Source organism: Carettochelys insculpta, chromosome 12 (genome assembly GCF_033958435.1).
Source record: "Carettochelys insculpta isolate YL-2023 chromosome 12, ASM3395843v1, whole genome shotgun sequence".
In the NCBI taxonomy this organism is placed as follows: domain Eukaryota; kingdom Metazoa; phylum Chordata; order Testudines; family Carettochelyidae; genus Carettochelys; species Carettochelys insculpta.
Window position 1 is genome coordinate 4,033,990 of NC_134148.1, and position 14,996 is coordinate 4,048,985.

The 14,996-nt window shown below is 48.8% G+C and overlaps 1 protein-coding gene across 3 annotated transcripts in view; it reads right to left on the reverse strand.

Annotated features, from left to right (window-relative positions):
- Positions 1–31: 31 nt before the first annotated feature.
- The window catches only part of ZNF592 (zinc finger protein 592), a 76,051-nt gene continuing 61,086 nt past the window's right edge, over positions 32–14,996 (reverse strand). For all 3 annotated transcript variants that reach the window (XM_075006677.1, XM_075006679.1, XM_075006678.1), the window contains exons 8-9: positions 13,752–13,887; positions 32–2,026 (exon numbers count right to left, since the gene is read on the reverse strand). In XM_075006677.1, the coding sequence (XP_074862778.1) occupies positions 1,544–2,026; positions 13,752–13,887 (619 nt within the window). In that variant the 3' untranslated portion in view covers positions 32–1,543. The remainder of the gene's footprint in view (positions 2,027–13,751; positions 13,888–14,996) is intronic.

Below are 14,996 nucleotides of genomic sequence, written 5' to 3' on the forward strand. Positions count from 1 at the left end.
CAAGACAAGAAAGTAAGCAATTCGAATCCAATAAGATAAATAGTTTTTAAATTATTTAAACGTCATAGTAAACAACGAGAAGGATTCCATCTCAACATAAAAACTGTATTGAAACAATTATATTACACATAGCATGTGAAAAGAACAAATGAGGAAACAGCATGGGCAGGGAAAAGTCAATATGACTATAAGGAAATAAAAAGTCTCCGAAGTAATTTATAACACTGAGTAAAGATGGGAGATCTGCTGTCAGAGGAGCTAGAGTTTTGGAAGCATTGCAGTATGGTGCTCCCTCAGTTCAAACACCTTCAAGGATGCTGCTACTCTTCCTTCCCTGACCATGAAAATGGAACACTTTCATGCTATCAGTGCTGCTGTTGCCGCTGTTAGTAAGGCAGTGCTCTCAGACCCATCTAGCTAGATGCCGCACAGAGGGATGTGTCACAGTACAGTGCTGTCAACAGACCGACTTTTCTTACTGTAATCAAATTATCCGTTAGTATCATTTTCTCCCCACCAGGGTGCTAACAAACTATAGTCGATTAAGTGCATTTCTCTTGTAGAGTTTTTTGTTCCTGTGACTGACAATATATAGACCAGAGGGGAGCAACCTGTGGCCTGTCAAAGACAGTTTACTCTGAGCATCTGCAGGCACCATCCCCTGAAGCTCCCAGTGGCTGCGGTTCACCGTTTCCAGATAATGGAAACTGCAGGGGACCGTGCCTGCAGATGCTCAGTGAAAACATTAGTTCTGTCTTCAGCAGGGTTTGCAGCAGTGCAGCCACCTTTGTGTCTAGCCACCAAAGGCTTTAACTGTGGCAACTCCCTGGTGTGGACTAGGCCTCTGTTGTTGGGTGAGATCTTGTGCTTTGATCACTTAAAACCCATAGATTTAGCAATATTTATATTAACAACTAAAAAGATAACACAGGCTGCAAAAATCTCTTCTATGGTGATTTAAATTTATAACACACCTTGAGTCAACAACGTTCGTGGGAAAACTAGAAGACGAACCTGGCATACTCCTAGAGCAATGAAACGGCACTGTGCACCCAGCACAAAACCCAGGGTTTGCATCTGCTGCGTGATAAAAGCAGGTGTGTAATGTAAGGCTTGTCGTGGCCAGGGCAAGTGTATTTGGTTGACACACGGTGTTATGGATTTGCGTGATAAAGCTGAAGGATGGTAGAGCAATACAAGCCATAAATACTAGAAAACACTCAACCAGAAAGTGACACGGCTGGGGTCCCAGGCAGAGGCAGTGTACACTCAAAGGAAGAGAGCGCATTTTCAGAAAGAAAAGTACAGCTTGAGAAGTGCTCTTTCATCCTTAGGCGTCAGACAAGTTCCAGGGGATTCTCGTCTAGTTTTCCCTTTTCACCTCTGATCTGGCAGACAGTCAGTGCTATGGATGTGGAAGCAGTTTTTATTTCCCTTACAAATAAAAAGTTAATGGAAAGCACAGTCCAGCGCAAGAAATAAACAGTATATTTCAAAGATCTGCCCCGTTCCCACCCGATATTTTGTAAAAATTGTTCGTTTCTTAAATTTTAGTAGCATTTGAATGATTGCTCTGGGAATTGCTACTGGAATCCTCCAAGCCACACCTCCGACTGTGTGTACAAAGCACTGAGTCACTCTTGCATATATTGCACTTCAATCTATTTTCTTCCTCCACTGTAGTGTTCGTCTCTCTGTTATACTCTTCATGTCCATTCTCATTCGGCTCTGTTTGTAACTCTTCCTCCTCCTCCTCTTCCTCCTCCTCCTCTTTGACTTTATGAACAATGAAGAGGTGCCTGTTCAGAGAGATCTGAGATGTATAACACAAGCCACAGAGCAAGCACTGATAAGTGGAGTTGTCTGTCTTGTGCTGAGGTATGTGTTCCTGAAATTCAGTACTGATGTCTGTTGCAAATCCACATTTAGCACATTTCCAATGTGCCTTCAGTTTTTTGGCTGGTGGAGCTTCCACGGTTTTCATCTGTCCCGGATCATCTGCAGACACCCTCTTTGGAGATTTTTCCTAAAATAATACATATATAAAAAAAAGTCTGTATTACTATATTCACGTAAGAACAAGAACTTTGGCTTGCTGAATTGATTAACAGGGTTACCACAATGCTGGTACCTTTACCAGATCCAAAGACGAACTCTAACTCTCTCACTAACATAAGTTGGAGCCATAAAAGATACTAATGCACCACTTGTCACAATTAGAATTTGATCAAGGGTTTTGTGGGCTCACAGGCTTATGAATATGCATAACTTGAAGACCTTAGGCAAAATGCATCATATAACACGCCATTTTTAAAGATACAATCTGCTGAATGTGCTTATTCTATTTCTGCACACATGCATCATTCTTGTATGTGAAGTTACAAATCTGAAGTGTAAACTTGTTTTATTAATCTAAATCTTCTAGTGAAACCCATTAGTGGGACTTGAGGAAACTTAATATCCTGGTGCTCAGGACAATGATCGGCAAATGGGTTTGCTGTCCCATAAGCCCAAACTGTGGCTGGTCCTAGAATACATGTGACTGTGCCAGCTACTGCTGAAAACCATCTTGAATCTGGTATCAGAGAGGCAGCCGTGTTAGTCTGTATCTTCAAAAACAACAAGTCCTGTGGCACCTTACAGACCAACAGATATTTTGGAGCGTAAGCTTTCGCGGGCAAAGACCTGCTTTGCCAGATGCATCTGACGAAGCAGGTCTTTGCCCGTGAAAGCTTATGCTCCAAAATGTGTGTTAGTCCAGAAGGTGCCACAGGACTTCTTATTGATCTTGAATCTGGTATTTTGCCATGGGATTTGGAGATAAAACAAAGGATTCCTGCCCTGGGGAAAGCCTATTTAAGGAATAGAAAGCAGTCTTTTGTCTTCAGCCGGCTCTGTAAAGTGCCTCACCACTCTAAGAAGACACACATTAAGAAACCCGAAAACAAAGAACTCTAAAGACACAGAGTTGTAGAGCCAGGTTGGGGGGTGGGGAAAGGAGGGAGGGAAGGAGGCAGAGAGGAGAAACACAACTCTGCCTTGAAGCATTTGCCTGAAATAAGGAAAAGGGGTGAGGATTATATTTTGAAACAATTTCTCTTGGGGCTCATCTACACAAGCCCCCTCCTTCAAATGGGGCATGTAAATGAGCCCAATCAGTGACTAGCAATGAGGTGGTGTGCTGCATACGCACCACCGCATTAGCGCAATTCTCGCCACACGAACTTGTACCGCGCAACTTCAAAGCTCCCTTACTCCCAAAACGTTTTGGGAATAAGGGAACTTTGAAGTTGCGTGGGTACTTTGCAGTGCCTGCGGCTACATGGCTTGCCGGCGCTTCGATGTTAGCAACTTTGAAGTTCACAGGATGTGAATTATGCTAATGAGGTGCTGCATATGGAGTGCAAGACCTCATCGCTATTCACTGATCGGGCTTCATTTACATACCCCCCTTTGAAGGAGGTGGCTAGTGTAGATGAGCCCTTGGTATATTAAGCTTAATGGCTGTGTTTTATTTATTTTGGCCTAGTAACTTTGATCTGCCTGTTTTCACCTGCAATCCCTTTAAACCTACTTTTTATCCTAACAAAACCGCTTTTACTGTCAAGCCCAGTGTAACTAATTGTTACCACTCTCTCCTTCATTTATAAAGAGGGCTAACTTTCCGAGCTGGGAAGATCAGAGTTTCTGGCCCAGCTGGACAGGGCAGTGGGGTGCTCCAGAGGACAGGTCGACTGGGCTCCACTGGTACGATCAATACATTGGGCGACACTGGTGAAGCAGCCTTCCTAGCTGCCCCCTCCCCTGAGGCACACTAGGGACTAGGGCTGCTCCGGCCCAGCTGGATCTTCCCTACCTGTGCTGTAGGCCACAGAGGAGGCTGAAATGGCTGAGGAACGTGCGGAGAAGGGTTTTGGTGATGGGGCTTCTCGAGAGACATCGTTAATGGAAAACCAGCCTAATTTGATAACAGCCTGGACTGAGGAGGGGAAGAAGCTAAAAACGGCAAAGACAAATAGGTGAGAGTCCAGAGGAGACTGGAAAGTAGTCACATTGAATACCTGCTAGAATCATCTCCTCAGCAGTGTGACCTCAGGAAAAAAGCTGCTGGCAGCTCAGCCAGAAGGAGCAGACACAAGCAGATGAAGACGAGAACTTGAGACAGGATGACATCACCTGCTCCTGGCAGCTTTTTACAATTTTTACTCCAGAGGTTTTCCTTCCTCTGCTGGTCCCCCCTTTGCTCCAGCTCCCTCTCAGTCTCCCCGGTTAGTCACCCTCCCTCTTCTTCCCACCCTCCCCATCAGTGTGTCCTGTCCCTTCCTCATCTCTCTTGGCAGCTAATCCCCTCCCAAAAAAACCCCATATGGCAAAATTAATCACGAAAGCAAACCAACCAACAAATGACTGTAGCACTGACATGCCATTTGTAAACCACACATTATTCATTCTGCTTGTATATTACATGCTTTCCACTCAGCCTTTTGTCTGCCTTATCTATTGAAATCTTAAGCTCTTCAGGACAGAGACGGTTTCTTCTGCAGTGGTACTGTACCTAGTACACTGAAGGTCTGATATGGGTTGCAGTCCATAGGCACTACCGTAATGCAAATAAACTACTACAACTATATCTCAAACCAAAGCAGCAGAAATGTAGCACTTTAAAGACTAACAAAATGATTTATTCAGTTGATGAGCTTTCATTGGACAGACCCACTTCTTCAGATCAATTTTATTTCCAATACAGACGGACATTTATAAGTACAGAAGACAAAAAAAAATTGCAGTAAAAACCGACAAGTCAAATAGGACAGAAGGAAGCAAGTGAGAGGTGGGGGGATGTTGATTGTCCTGTCTGAGATAATTACGAGCATCAAAGGAAGGGAAGCAGTCCTTGTAATGTGTGGGGTAGTTGATGTCTCTGTTCATACCACGTGTTAACGTGTCGAGTGTGACTATGTACTCTAACTCACGAATCTCTCACTCTAATCTGTTAAATTCTCAGTGTTCCAGGATACGAATTCTCAGGTCTTTAACAGAATGGCCCACCCCATGGAAGTGTTCACTGACCATCTTATGTGTATTGAGTTTCTTGATGTCTGTTCTGTGTCCATTTATTCTTCGGCGAAGGTTTTGCCCAGTCTATCCCGTTTTTAATACTTACTAAAATATAATGAAGTTGATTAATTTATACAACTATAACTTTACCTAGCTCTAAATAGAGGAAATAAATAGCCCTTTTATCAATTCAGGGATACTGAAAGTATTTTAATAGAAAAACAGCCCTTATAAAAATAAAAGTGATGGGAGAAGAAAACAAAACAACGAGAGGAAATAATTTAGGACACAACTATTTAATGGAAAGGGGAAAGTGTGTGATAAAAGTAAATTGGATCTCAGATTGTTTTTATTTGCACAGCCATATTACACCGCAAACAAAAATGCAATTCTAGGTTGCATATGCAAAAGCACTACAAAGTCAGGAGGTATGTGGCCCTCATACTATCACTGCTGCAATATTATCTTCAGAAAGGTATGGATAAACTGGAGGGAACTCAGAGAAAAGGAACACAATAATCATGGGGCAGGAGAGATGAACCTCAGGAGAAAAAATAATAATGAGATTTGGCTAAAGGATGAGTGGGGTGAAGGACAGTATTGACTAAAAGGAAAAGAGAAGTTACTCACCTGTAGTAACGATGGTTCTTCGAGATGTGTCCCCGTGGGTGCTCCACAATAGGTGTCGGGCTCGCCCGGCGCCGCAGATCGGAAATCTTCCAGCAGTTTCTCCTGGATCGTGCATGCGCCGGTGCGCGCCGCCCCCCTGCGCGCCCCCAGCCGTGTGCGCGATCCGGTCCCTGCCAGTTCCTTGACCAACCGCCTCGGATGCTCCTGAAAAACACTAGACAGAGATCCGAAGCGGGGAGGATGGGCGGGTGGTGGAGCACCCACGGGGACACATCTCGAAGAACCATCGTTACTACAGGTGAGTAACTTCTCTTTCTTCTTCGAGTGGTCCCCGTGGGTGCTCCACAATAGGTGACTACCCAGCAGTAACCCAAGTAAGGAGGTGGGTAATCGGTTGATGTGCAGCTTGCCCCCGAGAGGACTGCTGTCGACAGACGGGTATCCTCTTCGAATACCAGAGGCAGGGCATAATGCTCGGCGAAGGTGTCGTAGGAAGACCTGGTCGCCGCTCTACAGATGTCTTTTAACGCGATGCCCTTGAAGAAGGCTGTTGACGCCGCCACCGCCCTGGTGGAGCGAGCCGTGGGCGGGGCCAGCAAAGGAGCAGTTTGAAGCTCGTAACACATTTTTATACAGGACACAATGTGCTTAGAGATTCTCTGTGAAGAGAGACCTTCTCCTTTTGACCTGGGAGAGAGAGAGACTAGGAGCCTGTCCGTTTTCCGGAAGGACTTAGTTCTGTCTATGTAGAAGGCCAACGCCCTCCTCACATCCAGGAGATGCAGGCGTGCCTCCGTGCTGGAGCTGTGAAGCTTCGGGTGAAACGAGGGTAAAACTATTGGCTCGTTAAGATTGGACTCCGAAGAGACTTTTGGAACAAAGGCTGGGTGCAGCCTTAAGGTTACCGCCTCCTTTGAGAATACTGTGCAGTGCGGTGTTGCCATCACTGCCGCGAGCTCACTCACCCTGCGGGCTGACGTAGTAGCAAGGAGGGAGGTTGTTTTTTTGTTTTTTTTTTTTATCATAAGGAGACGTATGGGAACTGTGGCTAATGGTTCAAAAGGTGGACCCGATAGCGTGCTGAGCACCAAGTCCAAATTCCACGATGGTGGAAGCGGTTTCCGAGGGGGGTACAGGTTTACCAGCCCCTTCTAGAACCTGGTAACAATAGGATGGGCGAATACCGTGGGCCCTTCCTCTGTATGCCGAAAGGCTGATATAGCGGCGAGGTGGACCTTTAGCAAGGATAGAGAAAATCTGCCTCTCTTGAGGTCCAATAAGTATTCTAGTATTACAGGTATAGGAACGTCAGGGGGAGATAACTGCTTGGCAGAACACCAGGCTGTGAATTGAGTCCATTTCTGCTTGTAAGTCCTCCTGGTGGAGGTCCTTCAGCTACATTCCAGGACTTGTTGTACTCCCTCCGTACACGTGTTCTTTAAAGAGCTCAGCCATGGATTAGCCATGCTTGTAGGTGCAGACCCTGAGGGTGCGGGTGCACTAAGGACCCCTGAGCCTGCGTGAGTAAGTCCGGTGCCACCGGTAGAGGGAGCGGTGGGCGGTCCGACATGCGCAAAAGCAAGGGAAGCCATTGCTGCCGATCCCAAGCGGGACTATGAGTATCATGCGAGCTCTCTCCCTTCTGGCTTTGTGCAAGACCTTGTGGCAAACAGATCGATCTGGGGAAACCCCCATGTACGAAAAATGCGCCGTAGCAGATCGGAGCGGATCTGCCATTCGTGCGTGATTGCAAAGCGCCTGCTCAGCTGATCTGCTTTCACGGTGTGAGCGCCGGGCAAGTACGAGGCTTTCAACGTTATGTTGTTGGCGATGCACCAATTCTACAATTGGACTGCTTCCGCACATAGGGCACGGGATCGTGCTCCTCCTTGTCGATTGATGTAAAACATAGTGGAGGTATCGTCAGTATTGAATCCCGACTACTTTGCCACGTAGGTAATCTCGAAAATGTTTGCAGGCGTTGAACACTGCTCTGAGCTCAGGCATGGTTATGTGCAGCATCTGTTCCGCAGGGGACCATAGCCCTTGCGTTACCTTGTCACTGATGTGCGCTCCCCATCCTATGTGGGAGGCGTCGGTAGTAAGAAAAAAAATAGAAATTTGTGGTTGGTGAAAAGGCACCCCCACTAGCAGATTCTCGGGGTTTTCCCACCATGCCAGGGATCTGCGCACCTCTGTTGTGCGCGACACCACCCTGTGGACAGTGTGGGATGCCGGTTTGTAAACGCTCACCAGCCAATGCTACAGGCTTGACATGTGCAACCTGGCATTCTGTACCACAAACGTTGCTGCCGCCGTTATGGCCCAGCAGCTGTAGGCACGTTAAGACCGGTACCGTGGGGCTGTATGCAATGCCTTGCACCAGCGAACTGATTGCACGGAAGCGGGAGTGGGGTAGGTACACCCTTGCTGTGATAGAGTTTATGCGTGCCCCTATGAACTCTATGGCTACGTCTACACATGAAGCCTACTTCGAAGTAGCCTATTTCGATGAATAACGTCTACACGTCCTCCAGGGCTGGCAACGTCGATGTTCAACAACGACGTTGCGCAGCACCACATCGAAATAGGCGCAGCGAGGGAACATCTACACGCCAAAGTAGCACACATCGAAATAGGGGTGCCAGGCACAGCTGCAGACAGGGTCACAGGGCGGACTCATCAGCCAGCCGCTCCCTTAAAGGGCCCCTCCCAGACACAGTTGCACTAAACAGCACAAGATACACAGAGCCGACAACGAGTTGCAGACCCTGTGCATGCAGCATGGATCCCCAGCTGCAGCAGCAGCAGCCAGAAGCCCTGGGCTAAGGGCTGCTGCACACGGTGACCATAGAGCCCCGCACGGGCTGGAGAGACAGCGTCTCTCAACCCCCCAGCTGATGGTCGCCATGGAGGACCCCACAATTTCGATGTTGCGGGACGCGCAACGACTACACGGTCCCTACTTCGACGTTGAACGTCGAAGTAGGGCGCTATTCCCATCCCCTCATGGGGTTAGCGGCTTCGACGTCTCGCCGCCTAACGTCGATGTTAACATCGAAATAGCGCCCAACACGTGTAGCCGTGACGGGCGCTATTTCAAAGTTAGTGCCGCTACTTCGAAGTAGCGTGCACGTGTAGACACGGCTTATATGTTGTGTGGGTTCGGACTTTGACTTTGCGAGGTTGATGACTAGGCCCAGCGAAGAAACGTGTCCGCTGTGACGCGTATCATGCGTGAGACCTCTGCCTTCGAGGTCCCTTTTAGCAGGCAGTCGCCCAGATATGGGAAAAATAAACATCCCCTGTCTGTGCAGGTAGGCTGATACCACTGCCAGGGTTTTGGTAAAGACTCTGGGGGCCGAGGAGAGGCCAAACGGAAGAACCCTGTGCTGGAAGCGCTCCTGGCCGACCGTGAAGCGGAGGAAGCGTCTGTGTGCCGGGGGGATCGTTATATGAAAGTAAGCATCTCGTAAATCGAGTGCTGCAACCCAGTCTTCATCATCCAGTGCCGTGAGTATCAAGGCAACTGTGATCATCCGAAACCGCTGCTTACGCAAGTAACTGTTGAGGCCCCGAAGATCTAAGATGGCCTCCAGTGTCCTGTTTTCTTCTCTGGTAGGAAGTAGTGTGAATAAAAACCTTCCCCTGGAATTATTCCGGCAGTCTTTCCACCGTCCTTATGAACATAAGGTGAGTCACCTTCTGCTTGAGCCTCGCCTCGTGGCAGCGTCCCTGAGGTGAGGCCTGGTGGGAGGCTTCGTCGGTGGAAGCGACTGGGAGGGGATCGCGTAACCCATGGCTATGATCTCCAGCACCCATATGTCTGTGGTGATCTTTTGCCATTGGGAGTGGAACGGTCTGAGGCGATGATGGAACATGAAATGAGAGTGGCATTGAGCGAGGGTATTGATAGTGCAGCCCCCGACCTACCCATCAAACTTGTTGCCTTTGGGCCTGACCCGAGGGCGTACGGCTTTGTTAAGAACGTCGCCTAGGAGTTCTGTACTGTTGCCGCTATTGATAGTGCCCTTGGCCGTAGCCCCATTGATACTGAGCACGCTGTGGTTGTAAGCGTAGCGTCTTTGCTGAGGGTAAAAGTTTTCCCTCCTGTATGGGGGAGTATAAATGCCCGAGGTTCTAAGTGTAGCTCTCGAGTCCTTACTGGGGTGAGGGACCGAGTCGGTTGAGTCCGCAAACAGCTTTTGTGTATCAAAGTGAAGGTCCACGATCTTCGCCTGTAAGTCCCTCGAGATACCCGACGTCTGGGGCCAGGATTCTCTACGCATGACCACTGCTGTAGCCGTTGAACGTGCCGCCGTGTCCGCCACGTCCAGGGCAATCTGGACTCCCGTCCGCGATGCTGCGTAGCCCTCTTGAACCATCGCCTTGAACACTGGTTTTTTATCTTCCGGAAGTGAATCCATGAGGGGAGTAAGCCCGGAGTAATTATCAAAATTATGGTTTGCTAGGTGTGCCCATAATTTGCCATTCTCCATAGCAGCATAGGAGAGGAATATACCTTCCTGCCAAACAGCTCTAGCTTCTTAGCATCTTTGTCCGATCCCCCGATTTGTACTGAGAAGCCTTTGACCTCTGCTGGGACAACCCGACCACCAAAGAATTTGGTTGTGGGTGACTGAAGAGGAGCTCCATGCCCTTTGCCGGGACAAAGTATTTCTTATCCGCTCTCTTGTTCACAGGCGGAACAGAGGCCGGAGTCTGCCATATAGTAATGGCTGACTCCAGAATGGCTTCGTCCAGCGGAATAGCAATTTTGGATGAAGCCGGGGGTCTCAAATTTTTCAGGAGTTTGTGATGTTTCTCCTGCACCTCTGCCATTTGAATGTCTTGCGTGAAAGCCACCCTTTTAAACAGCTCCTGAAACTGTTTAAAGTCATCCGGGGGAGAGACGTCCCCAGGGACCATGGCCTCATCTGGGGAGGATGAGGAGGAACCACTAAGGTAAACCTCCCTCGAACCCTCGGGTTCCTGCGGTCGATGACACACTTGCTCGCCAGAGGATCGTGAAGGAAAGTCTCAGGGTTCTAAAATTAACTCCCCTTTAGACAACTGTGTTTCCGTCCCCGATCGGGAGTGCCCACGGGGGTACTGAGCGGCCGGGGGGGGGGGGGGGGGCGGGACCTGCCTCTGGGTGTAGGCCTGTGGTTTGTCTGTGTCCAGCCTGATAAGGACAACCATGGCAGCACGGGCAAGGGTCTGGGGATGGAGACTTAGACCACTCATGGGGCGTGTACCCCCGATGTCTGGGAGAGCGAGACCTCCGCGACGACACAGATAGAGGTGAAACTGGCTTGTGATAGTACGTCAGGGGATCCAATCCCAGAAATGGTGAAGGTGGCCCAAGCCATGGTGACATTGGTTGGAGGAATGGAGGTTTTTTTTTGGTTTCTTTTTTCCGGATGGGCCGGTGGAGAGACAGGCCTTCGGTGCGGCATGTGTATCACAGGGGAAGGGCTTGGTGCTAACAGCAGCACAGCCCTGTCCAGAGATGGACTGAGGTGCCGGGTTTTTGATGTTGCCTTGCCCCTCCGCTGTGGGGCCGGCACCGCCCCCTTCTGTGCCAGGGATCTCGGCCCCGCTGTCAGCGCTGCGCTTGGCACCGTCAGCTGCGGTGCCGTGCGGGTATCCCCCTCCGGTGCCTGCAGGCTCCGTGCCTGGCAGCCCTGCACCGCTGGTGCCGCGGGGGTCTGTGCCGCCTGTGGCGGTGCCACCGGTTCCGGCACTTGCCTGGCTCACGCTCTAGGCGCCGCACGGGCCGGCTGTTGAATAATCGGAGGCTCAGCCTCTGCCACGTGCGCTGCCGCGCTGCCGCTTGCCTGAGTATGCGGCTGGTGGCTGTGTGCTCCGCTCATCCTGCTCGCTGCAAACGCACGGCAAGGATCGAGCCAGGGAGAGTTTCCTCTGTTTCTGCGCTGAGGGGGTCAGAGAGAAAAGCTGCCCTCCTCTTATGCAACCCAGAGGGCCCTTCTGGGTGAGGCTTCTCCGGCAAGTCCGGCTGGAGAGCCTTATCAACAAGAGCATTTTACGCCTCATCGCTCTGTCCTTCCTGGCCCTGGCTGTGCGCTTAGCACAGTGAGAACGCGTCTGGGTAAGCTGTAATTCCCCCACGTGTCGGATGCCTTCGCTATGCCCCACGGAGGCCGGCATAGCTTCACGGCATGACTCACACTTTTTAAAACCTGAAGAGGCCATTGCGGTGAGTCCTTTACTATTAATAGGGTACTTAGCACTTAATCCGTGCCTTTCCACCCCAAATAGCAATCACCAGCCTGCGGCAGTGGGCGGCCTAAATGGCCTTCACGTCCGCTCTTCTCTTCTCCGCACCTCTCTTTTTTCTTTTTTTTTGCTGATATTCTCTTTGTCTTTGCTTTCTCTCTTCTTTTTTTTTTTTTGTGTTTAATAACCGAAACAACAAATTACACGTGGAAAAAAAACCACTAAGTAATCTGACTCTGGCCTTAGCCTGAGCGGATTCCGTCTGCAGCTGATGGCGGTTGAGAAGGAACTGGCGGGGAACGGATCGCGCACACGGCTGGGGGCGCGCAGGGGGGCGGCGCGCACCGGCGCATGCGTGATCCAGGAGAAACTGCTGGAAGATTTCCGATCTGCGGCGCCGGCGAGCCCGACACCTATTGTGGAGCACCCACGGGGACCACTCGAAGAAGAACAGGTTATTATTCAGAATTATACACAGGTATAACTAAGGGTAAGGAGATAAAACAAAGGACTTCCAAGGCAGAGATCTTAGATTCAGGTGGGGGGAATGTGTGAGTGTTTGAAATTTTAAAGGTCAGCCATTTGTAAGATGTGACCCAGCCACCAAATTGAAAAAAGAAGAATTGTGGATCATTTTTTATAGGGTGAGCAAAGGTACTTAGCTTATGCACTAACTTGATTTCTCCTTAGAATCATTTGAAAATGGCTAAACAGATTTTCACAAACTTCCCAGAAAAATTCTCCTTTTGGTGAAGTCCCAGTATGTAAAGTTTCAGCAATAAAGTAGAATTCTGCTCTTCCCATTAAAACTATACAGAGCAAATATAGGGTTATAAATTTTGCTCCCTAACTCTGAGTTTTGTTTCAGGCACAGGACTTCTGTCTGTTCTCTACCTTACACTGTTAACTAGATGATACTCCTGTAAATAACCCTGGACACATGTACAAGTTTCTAGGATATAACTCTATGTAAATCCTAGAAGTCCTGCGGCACCTTATAATAGACTAACAGATATTTTGGAGCGTAAGCTTTTGTGGGCAAAGACCCGCTCTGTCAGATGCATGAGGTGTGGGGGAGGAGGGATTAAGAGACTGGGAGTGGTTGGTCCATTACAAAAGCAGTTGCTCTGCTTTTGGTGTTCACACCTCCACATTAGAATCTGACAATGGGCCACATCCCCCATGACTGATCTGACTTGTTTTCTCCTCTCTTGATGTATACTACCGGTAATGGGCCATTTCCACCCTGACTGAATCACCTTGTCAGTTCTGGCCCTCCCCTTCACCGAGACCCCCCCTTTAAATCCTCCTCTGAACCGTCCCTCCCCTCCCCACACTCATGCATCTGATGAAGTGGGTCTTTGCCCACAAAAGCTTATGCTCCAAAATATCTGTTAGTCTATAAGGTGCCCCAGGACTTCTAGTTGGTTTTGAAGATACAGACTGACACGGCCACCCCTCTGACACTACATAAATCCTGTGAGTCTATTTCAGAGGTGGCCAAACTAACCCTCTGAGCTGCACTGGATCATTTTCAGAAGTTTGAGAGCCACAAGACACACACAATCTGCCCTACAGGGAGTATGGGCTGATGCCCCATTTGAGCTGGGGCCCCCATCCCCACCACCCTGTTTGCGGGACAAATGTCCCAAATTACCCTTGCTATCTGGTAGACAGAGAATAGGGAAGGAGGGCTCAACCAGCCACACTTTAACTGAAATACAGCCACAGGCAGCTCATGAGCCCAAGGCCAGGGGGGATATGCATGCATGTTTATAAACAAGTCAAATACATTTATTTTTTCAAACAACCACATAAATTACTTTTGTTGAGTTACTCTCCAGAGCTTTTTCATTGGCCATCAGTGACAGGTCTGGGTTTTTGATGCCATGCATGAGAGAGATGTGATTCTCCAGCAGAGAAGGCTGAGAAAATGTTTGATTTTCGTCTGTGCAGTACCTTAAAAACAAAGGAAGAAAATTACTAGTCAAGTGAAAAGCACAAGTCTCCTGATCTAAACTGCAGGCAGCCTATTGGTAATGCAGAACTGTGAGCCGCTAAGAGATTGTTCTGAATGCAGAAACTAAAAACATCTATTAGATCATCTCATAAAATGCAGGACTGCACCCTACACTACATTTACTACCACTTATTATCTATGTTCATCTGCCAAAATACTCCCTCTACTTAAAAGTCAAGTTAGCTATGGAAGTGGGGGCCGAGGGTAGAAGGGACGGGGCCCAGACTAGTCAGCTCTGGCCACCGCGCCTTTCTCAGAGACGTGCTGAGTAGTGCTGCTGTGGCACTTCAACGGGGCCGAGAGCTCTGGCTTCCACCACTGCTGAAGTAGCAGCGGTGGCAGCAGCTAGAGCTCCAGGCCCCTTTGAAATGCCGGATCCAGGGGCAACTGTCCCCTTTGCCCCCCTCCCCAGTTGGTGGGCCTGCAGCTTGGAGAAAATAGCTCAGAAGCAGCCTCTCTGTTTCAGCACTGGGATAATCATCGTGAAGTTCTGCAGTTTGACAAACGTGCTTAGGTTTCAAAGACCTGGGATTGGTTTCCACCTACTGGCTTGCTTTTGGATCAATACATAGTGGGAGTAAAAACCCTTCCCTCGGTGCTGGGATGGGACCAGCTCTGCGGCTCACAGTTGCAGAAGGCGTTTTATTTCTTCTCCTAGAATGCACACATGAGAAGTGTCCCTGAAGAGGGACGGGGACGGAATGCGTGTATATGGGTTACGTAGGAATGGAATGGATTATCCTTCCTTGATGATCTTTAGAACCCAGGAATCCTGCAACACGCTGCAACAGTATAAATGGGCATACACAAGCAGATAGGAAACTTGTCAAACTCAGGGTATTTTCAGAGACCAGTACCTGGAAAGCTAGTATTCCAAACAAAAAATAAGAAAGGCACGGAACAGATTAAGGAACTGGAGTAAAATGACGGGCTGGATTTTAATGATGAGTCAAGAGTTTTATCACTTTAAACCCATCCTATAAATACTCCTTAAGTGCAAGTTGAAGGCAACAGTGCTGCACAAAACAGCTTCCTGAAGACTGGGTTT